The sequence below is a fragment of the Cnephaeus nilssonii genome (assembly GCF_951640355.1).
Source record: "Cnephaeus nilssonii genome assembly, chromosome: 1".
Taxonomy (NCBI): domain Eukaryota; kingdom Metazoa; phylum Chordata; class Mammalia; order Chiroptera; family Vespertilionidae; genus Cnephaeus; species Cnephaeus nilssonii.
The window spans coordinates 75,451,433-75,460,976 of NC_137072.1; the positions used below are offsets into that span (position 1 = coordinate 75,451,433).

Below are 9,544 nucleotides of genomic sequence, written 5' to 3' on the forward strand. Positions count from 1 at the left end.
ATTTCCCAAATTGATGAAGTGATTTGCTAAAATTGCAAAAAATCCTCAGATTTCAAATGTCTTATCAACGTGTGTTTTTTCAAAAAAAAATGTTAATGATAAAAATTATCAGATATTTTGAGGCACCTGATGAGGAAATGAATCAGCAACCTTTAGGTACACAGGATAACACCCAACCAACTGAACCACACCAGACAGAGTTCATCTGCTTAACTTTATAAATATATCTGCTTGTTTATATTATAAGTGTTCAGTAAGTATAAAAATAGAAGTGACAATTTGCCAAATATTAATCACTCAAAAATAACCATCATTAACACTGAATGCATACCACCATTAGCATATGCATATATACAGCAAGGAGATCTAGAATAGTTAATAACTTTATAAATATAGATTGTATGAATTTTTAAACAAAACTTTAAATTTTACCTATTTTAGCTAAAGATAAATTAAAATGAATCTATTACCTATATTTAACTATAGATACATATAGTTATATCTTAGTTTTTTTTCTCTGAAAGATCTCATCATAGTTAAGAATTGATATATGTATATATAGTGTTGATTGTATTTTTTGTTTTATTTATTTTTGTGCTAATTTTTAACTATGTGTTTTAAATTTAGTCACTCTCAGCTTAATTCCCACTATGGAAGTAATCTCATCCCTGATATGTATTACTTAAAATTTTAAGTTGTCAATATTTTTGGTACTTACTTTCTTCACATTTATTTAGTCTTTTGTGTATATATATATATATATATATATATATATATATATATATGTATCAAATTTCTCCCTTAATGAATGAGAGATTCTTTATTCCAAATTATTTTGCATTAGCTTTTAAATGAATATATTATATGGAATTTTCTTTCAATAAATTTCATGGATATTGAATTATTTGAGATCATGTTCATCGATACTTGCTCACTGCCTTGATATGAACATCATACCTATCTGAATATACTTAGCTATTACTTTCCTTTCTTCAGAACTATGTAAAGGTTACCTATGGTCTTCTAGCTTTAAATGTTGATGTGGGTTTTAAGGTCTAGCTGATAATTTTCTCTTTTGCTGTGTTTCTTTTCTAGCATAGAAAAATATCATTAATTTTTTTAATTCAGAAACTTAATTATGATTATCTATAAATAATTTTCTACATTTTCCCTGGGTTATAATGATTCCTTTCAACACTGTTAATATAGAATAACAAGTATTTAATTTTTCCTTTCAGAAATTAATTTTTGTATTTTATTTATTAGAATTACTTTTAGTTCCATTTTTAACATCTATTTCAGGGACATCAGATTCAAATGTTCTTTAAGTTAAAACATTTTCAATTCTTTTCCATCTTTATTGTTTTCTAATTGTTCTAATCAATTTTTATTTCTCTGAAATTGCCCCAAATTGTCCATAAATTTGTATATTCACTTTTTCAACATGAGCATTGCTCACTGTTTCTAACTTATCTTTTATGTGCTATGTTTAATAATATTTCAACAGCTCACCTATATTATTTATCACTTATTTTCATTTTATAATCTACTTTTGATCTCTTATTCATAACTCTTAAATTCTTATTACATGTTTATCTATAAGATACATGTGAATTTCAATATTAAATATCTATCTATAAATGGTAAAAAGTTTGAATGATTTGGAAGGATAGGCTTTTATCACCACTGTAGTTTATCTTAAATGTATTTAAACAAACGATGTGAAATTTCTGTTTTGACCCTACCTATATTTTAATTCAATTAAAATAGTAGATAATTATTATTTCTCATTGTGCACAAAAAAAGAACACAGTACCCCTTGCTGCTGGATCTACTATACCACATTCACTGCTGAATGACAATGACCTCATTTCTCCTTCCCCAATCCCAACAGTGTCCTGCTTACACTATGGCATCTCTTCAAAAACCACTTACCTTCTGTCATCTTCATGTTTCCAGAATCAAAGAGAAATATACTAATTCTGTCTCAGCCACCAAATGTCAAGTGAAGACACAACTTCTCACTCAACTACATATCTACACCCATTATTGTTTTAAGAGATCATTAGAGATATTAGCTCTATAACACTGATTACTATGATTCCACAATAGTTAGGGGCTCAAATTCTAGCAAGTTATTTTTATTTAGCTTGAAAACTCAAATTCCATCTCCTTGCCATTTCTAAAATGACCCTAGTACCTTCATCCAATTTTGACATTGCCAATAGAGACAATTTCCTTTGCATCACAAACACACAAGTATGTACAATGGAGCAATCTCTGACTCTGCAAAAATAATCTATGTTCACTGGCAATTTTTTGTGCCTGTCCTTATTAACTATTCAGACATTAGGGTCCATGCTTATGATTTTTAATGGATATTTTCCCACAATATGGGTTAGCCACAATCTTGGCTTTAGAGGAGTCCTTAAAAATCACACTTCAAACAATATTAAATTTCCCTCTTGAAAAAAAATGAGGCTTATTCTTTTTTATATGTTTACATTTGACCAAATGTAAAACAATTTACTTTGTGTCAAAATTTTATTTCTTCCATACAACTCTTAAAATACCATTCAATCAGCAAACTTCGTGTCACAACAAGAATGAAGTGTTTCCTCAACACATCTATGGATAACATGTTATGTAAAGGTATCATATACTTACAACTTCAATGAAAACAAAGCTCTAATTTCTGTCTGTCTTTGTCTACCAGTTATAAAGAGAATGCTATGAGGTTATCAAGCATTCACCACGATCAACCTGTAAAACCCTTGGATCGAGCGGTCTTCTGGATCGAGTTTGTCATGCGCCACAAAGGAGCCAAACACCTGCGGCCAGCTGCTCACAACCTCACCTGGTTCCAGTACCACTCTTTGGATGTGATTGGGTTCCTGCTGGCCTGTGTGGCAACTGCTATATTTTTGGTCACAAAATGTTGTTTATTTTCTTGTCGAAAATTTGGTAGAATAGGAAAGAAGAAAAAGAGGGAATAAACCATTCTAAGGGTGGTAAAGGTCTTAATGGGCAATGCTGTTCTGTTTAGCCACAATGACCTTCATGAAAACATATTATCTCCATAATGTTTTCAAAATTTTCATTCCTCTACCTTAGCCTACAGATAAAGCCTAGAATTTGACAATACCATTACTAGTGAGCATGTCCTGTTCTTCCTTTGTCTTTTGCCAGATGACTTTATCCTCTTTCTCTCACTTTCCTGACATAGGGACAATAATAATTTTATATAGATTCTATACACAATATTATCTTTATTTTTTAACCCTAAATGGTATGCTGACTAACAATATGCTAAATCCTGGGGAATACACAAAATGAGAGCTAAATTTGATGGATGTAGGGAACACGGAAGAATAAAATTCACAAATTCACCTAGAACATACAAATCAGGGAAACATCATAGAAGATTAGTATGTTATAAGAATAGTATTGATTTTTTTCTGCTTTCCCAATGTTACTAGAGTCAGAGCATGAAATGATAATAACTGGGATGGCACAGCACACTAAGATAGTTCTACAACTTTCCACTGAACACATGCATAATCATGGCTCATATTCCACCTTTAGTCAATAAGTATATTGGGTACCTTCTAGTGCAAGGGCCTCAAAAAGATCAATTAGTCATATTTTCTCAAGGACAGAATGTAGCAATATGTTAAAGGTAAGCAGATCACTTTTAGAGGAAATAACAATACTAAATATGGATAATTTAGTAATTTTATAAAATGTTTAATTAACAGTACAATTAATAAAGAAGTCAAATGTCAATTTATTATATTTAAAAATCACTAATCCTCATAATCTACTAGTATAATCACTATAACCAAAGGTTTAGTTTTGTCAACAAAACAAACATTTACTTGGAATGTAAGATCATTATATTATGTTTTAGTCTCTATCATCTGCAAATTTAAATTAATCAATTAATTGTTATGCCAAGAAGATATTAGAAGATCTCATTGAACAAAAATGTTATAGTAGATATTTATCAATGCAAAAAACTAATTAAAGGCAAATGTTCATATTTGAATCGGCTTTGCATTCATTTAACAAATAGATTAAAGATTGAACTTTCTTTACCCTTTATAAACTTAACTAGAGGCCCAGTGCATGAAATTTGTGCATGGCAGGGCAGTGGGGAGAGTCCCCTCAGCCCAGCCTGCACCCTCTCCAATCCGGGACCCCTCTCACAATCCAGGACTGATGGCTCCTAACTGCTCACCTGCCAGCCTGATCACCCCTAACCGCCTCTGCCTGCCAGCCTGATTGCCCCTAACTGCCCCCCCCATTGGCCTGGTCACCCCTTACTGCCCCCCCTGCCAGCCTGGTCACCCCCAACTGCCCCCCTTTGCCGGCCTTGTTGTCCCCAACTGCCCCCCTCCTGGCCTGGTAGCCCCACACACCCTGTTGTCCAGTCATTTGATCATCCCTCACTAACCCCCCTGCCAGCCTGGTCACTCCATGCTGCCTGCTGTTCAGTCATTTGGTCATCCCTCACTAGACCCCTGCTGGCTTTGTTGCCCCACGCAGCCTGCTGTTCAGTTGTTACTGTGAGGGCATCCTGACCAATTTGCATATTACCCTTTTATTAGTATAGATTACATGTATAACTAAAGATTTAATTTCAGTGTTTGATATATAGTGAAGGAGATAAATGACATCCACTGGCCTACTGATAATTTTGAAATACTTGTTCATTTTAACATGGTATATTAAAAGTTACTTTCAATTTAAAAATAACTGTATCATGAAAGCATGTAAGTATTCTTGAATCTGTTCACTACTGAAAATCCAAATAAATTCTACAATATTTTTATGAGGGCTAAAATTGCATTTATTTTAAGTTGACATTTTTAAAGGGTGATTTATATTGATGTATTTTGACTTTCATTATGCTTTGAGAATAACTTTATTTTTGCTCTATGCCCAGTTTATTTCCTGTAACTAGAATGCAGTGAATGGCTAAGAAGCAATGAGAAGAGGGCTGGTCATCCATAGTGCTGGGCTCTACCCAAGTTCAGGCATCTGCTTGGTTTATGATACAGTCCACCATTGCATAGGAGACTTGCCTGTGCTCAGTATCCACTGCTCACATGATTCCCCGCCTCCCTTCTCTGATTATCTGAAGATTTTTTTCTTTTCCTGAATAGCATCAGAAACCAGCTACCAAAAATTTGTGGGTGATACCAACTTCATTAGTTAGTATAACTTCAGCATATAATTAAAAAGAAGAAAAGTCTTAGAATGGACTTTTCCATACCAGTCACTCATAAAAATGTTCAGATGAGGAAACTCTCATCCCTAACAAAGCAGAAACCATGTGCCATATCCCACAGTACTCTGCACAATTCTTAACATTCTCAGGACTCAGAGATGCTCAGGAGCCTGGGTTTAATACTTTTATTTATTTCGTTCATATACATTCCATGTGCCCCTTATCCACTGGCAGCATCTCCTCTGGTCAGGGTTCTTTACCTGACAAGATGATCCAAATCTTCATCCATTCTAAATCAATGTGATAATATATACTGTCTGAATGATTTGTCAGAGCTTTCCATTAACCTTTATTTTGGACATCAGAGTATTAAGTAATAATGTGCTACATATGGAGACATAATTTTGCCTTCATTTTATCATGTGTCAGCGGCCTAGTTTATCCTTGGTATTTTAGATAAATCACCACAGCCAGTAGAGTAACACAGCAGAAGAGCTCAAAATAATCAAGTAGCATTCACAGGTCCTAATCTAAGTAAATCATGGCCATGTCTGTTGGTGGAATCATTTCTCTTGAAAAATGCAACTTCCAAACTGCCTGATTCCAAGTTGTAATAAAAAATAAATAAAATGAAAAAACTTGTCTAAGGGGAATGGTGAAGCATACTTGTTAGGGAGCCCATTCTCTTTCAATCCCTTGAACCCATGTATTCAAACTAAAGTACCAAAGGCATCATATATTAGGCCATGATTTCAAGCATACACTGCATCCTTTAAAATAGCACTTAAAATATATAGGGGATTATCTCAGCTAAAACCCTGAACAGTTTTCATTAGCTAATGGGGAACTTGGTAAAATCAGCAAATTGTATGGATATTAGATTTTGTTCATTTCTTTGACTAAAAATATGTTTCTTGGTCATGTTGATATCAATACCAGGATTTTTATTAAAACTTCATACCCATGGTTTATGAGGTTGGCAAAAGTACTACAAGACAACGGGGGGTTATTTGTTATTTAAAATTTAACTACTTCTATGGAGATAACGGATGCATCGTCTAGGATGGAAGGTGACTAATGCAATCTTCTACCTGTTGGCTAGCTTGAACCCTAGGGAGTAGTGCCACATTGAGAAGGAGGTGGGGAGATATATTCTATTAACAAATTGAGGATAAAACAGCTGAAGTAGCCAGATAAATCCTTGTGAGGTGAATTCAATGTTGTGCACGCATGTGTAGTTCCCATCCCATTGTCCATTGTTCAATGGGATAAGTTTTATGACCAAATTCTGGAAGGTTGAAAAAACAGTGTCATATACAGGATTACTGATCCAGAACACCGTATTATTAAGAAGGTTGTCTGCAGCACTTGGATTCTGGAGGAAATTCCCATTGGATACTAAGATCTTCATAATCTGTGCAAATTTCAAAAAAGGTTTATCCATATAATTCTACTCTAGATCTTTTTGCCTTTAATATTGCCTCTAATTCTTCCCAAGTCTTTGACCAACCAATTAATCCATTAGTCACTCCCCATGAGTCTGTAGATTTGTAAAACAAGCCATTCTCATTATAATTCTGTCAATGTTTATTTTTTATAGTTTAAGGTGGTAATAGCTTCATTTAAATAAAATTATATAACTTCCAAATGAATGAAAAATTTCATTTTTTCATTGACTTTTTCAGTTAAAATCAATTCTTTTCTTTTTTTTTAGAAAACAGTAATAATATTTAATGTTTCAAATGCAAATGTTAGATAAAACTATCAAGTAAAAATATCCTATCTAATAAAAAGGTAATATGCAAATTAACCATCACTTCATCACAAAGATGGTGGTGCCCATAGCCACAAGATGGCGGCGCCCAGTCCTCTCAGCCCCACCAGAGTCCCCCAGTCCCGGGGGGCGGGGGGGGGGGCGGCCGCTGAGAGTGGGCAGCATGAGCAGTCTGGCAGAATGCTTGCTTCATCGCCATGGTGATGAGGCAAGCATTCCACGCCTGGCCGTGGATGGGCCTCTGGGTTGCGGAGAGCCTCTGGGCAGTGGGTGCTGAGCGGCCAGGCCCCACCGAGAGCTATTAGCGCATGGATTCATGTGCAGGGCTACTAGTAAATTTATAAAAGTGTAAACCAAAAAGGCCTTGATCTTTCTGCTGTAAAACACTAACCACTGCTGACCCCAGGGTAGCCTGAGGCTACAGTTACACCCCTCTCCCCCATTGCTCCCAGGATGTAGTGCCTGTCTTCAGGGACTTGCTCAGCCTCTGGCAGTAGGCTACCTGTTGCAGAAGCTGAGTGCCAGAGACAAGAGGCAAGGAGGGCCATGGTGAGGTTGTGAGGGCAGGGAATCAGAAGCAGTGCAGCAGGCCTCGCCCTTCTGGAGTCTACATTCTAGGCAGCATATATAGAAAGAGCCTGACCTGGTTCAGATGCACCCATGTTTGTCATGGGGGTGAATGAAAAGGACTATAATCCTGATTCCATGAAAATGGTGAGGTAATGGGCAGCAATATCCAGAAGTGGGTGGGTGATGTCCAGAGAACATGCCAGCCTCACAGTTCCCTTGCATACTGGGCTGTTTCAGCAATGCATCCTGCACCACCAACTGCCTGGCCCCCCTTGCCGAGGTCATTCATGAGCGATTTGGGATTGTGGAAGGACTGATGGTGAGCTGGGGAGAGGGCTGGGCAGGATGGAAGGCAGGGAAACGGTACCTCTTCCTCCAGGATTTGCTTAGTGTGTGACTTTAATAGAAAGAGACTGGTTTCAAGAGGAAAGGCCCACTAGGGGTGGAGTCTTCTAAAATTCTGTGTAACTCTCAGCAAGGCTGAACCCTGACTTGCAGGTGCCCCTCCAGTGGTCTGTGGTGGCCCCACAACCTCCACACCTGGCTCATCACTTCAGACCTCCTCCAATTCTTTACTTTAGACGCCCTCCTCAGCAAATTGTTATTTTTGTGGTCCCTTTCTTCACCTGAAATTCCATTTCAGTCATGATTGGTCCTGCTAGCATGTGCACTCCAAGAAGGCAAGGATTTTGAGGACTACCTTTTCACTTCCAAAGCTCCAGCCATCTTCCCAGGGCCTGGCACACAGCAGATGCTCAATACATGCTTCCTCAGAAATTCTGCCACCCAGGTTGTCTCTACAGACTTTATCAGCAATACCCACTTGTCCATCTTCGATGCTAAAGCGGGCATCGCGCTCAACGACAAGTTCGTGAAGCGGCAGGTGCACAAGGGCCGGTCACCTACAATCAGCGCCCATTCCCCAAGGGGAGACCGGCCAGCGCAGACTCCAGCGGCAGCGCCCACTTATTTACTAATATCAATATAACAACATCTGCATCCTTTGTTAAGTACATACATGATGTATGGAGTCAGATGAGCACCAAAATTATAGGGTGATCACGTCATAAATTCTATAAATTTTTAATCACTATTTTGTAAATCTTTGATATACTATATGTTAAAAGTCTCCTTTTCAGATAGTCTTCAGTTAGTAATTTAGGGTGATTGTTTCTCAATTTAGTGTTATTTTCAGTTTGGATCTGAGAGGAGGTGTGAGAAAGACCCACCTACTCCACCACCATCTTGAAAACCCCACATTTACTATTTTTAATCCATTTTTCATGCTATTATAGTCTCATGTTTAAGTTATCAGTACACATTTTTAATCAGTTTCCCTTATTTTAAACTCTTGCTTTTCTATGAATTCTATGTTTAGCTGCCAGAATTATTTCTAAAGGAAAAATTTGATTTTGTGATTGCCCTTCTTTAAGATTTGAGTAAATAACTTTTGCCTATAAATTAAAATTGAAACCATTCTACACTACCTATTGCCTCCTACTTCAATCCAACTTTCTTCTATAACCTACTTCCCACAACTTTCTCTGCAATCCATACCCACTGGAATGTTTTCCAAATACACACGAACTTTTTTCATTCCTCTATTCATTGTGAAATCTGTCCTTTTGCCACACTCTGCCTAAATCCTACCAAGGCTTTCATCTCACTTCATTTGTTATCTATCTTACTACAGTTGTCTCCAATTATTCCATAATGGATTGTATTTTCTCTGGAATTCTGAATACCCTGTACTCATCATAAGACTCTTATCAAAATATTCCCCATAGGTATCCAAGCAAATTATTTGCTATTTCACATAGGGAAAATGATGTGGAATGTTTTCACCTAAATCACTTGCCACCTTCAAACTCAGAGTGGAATGGGTGTTGGTTTCTGTGTGTGTGTGTGTGTGTGTGAGAGAGAGAGAGAGAGAGAGAGAGAGAGAGAGAGAGAGAAATATTAATTTT

At 36.6% G+C, this 9,544-nt stretch overlaps 1 protein-coding gene across 3 annotated transcripts in view; it reads left to right on the forward strand.

Annotated features, from left to right (window-relative positions):
• The window catches only part of LOC307112245 (UDP-glucuronosyltransferase 2A1-like), a gene marked incomplete at both ends in the record, with an annotated part of 57,182 nt that extends 54,186 nt beyond the window's left edge, over nt 1–2,996 (forward strand). For all 3 annotated transcript variants that reach the window (XM_079792726.1, XM_079792728.1, XM_079792727.1), the window contains one exon: nt 2,717–2,996. In XM_079792726.1, coding sequence (XP_079648852.1) covers nt 2,717–2,996 — 280 coding nt within the window. The remainder of the gene's footprint in view (nt 1–2,716) is intronic.
• Between the last annotated feature and the right edge of the window lie 6,548 nt (nt 2,997–9,544).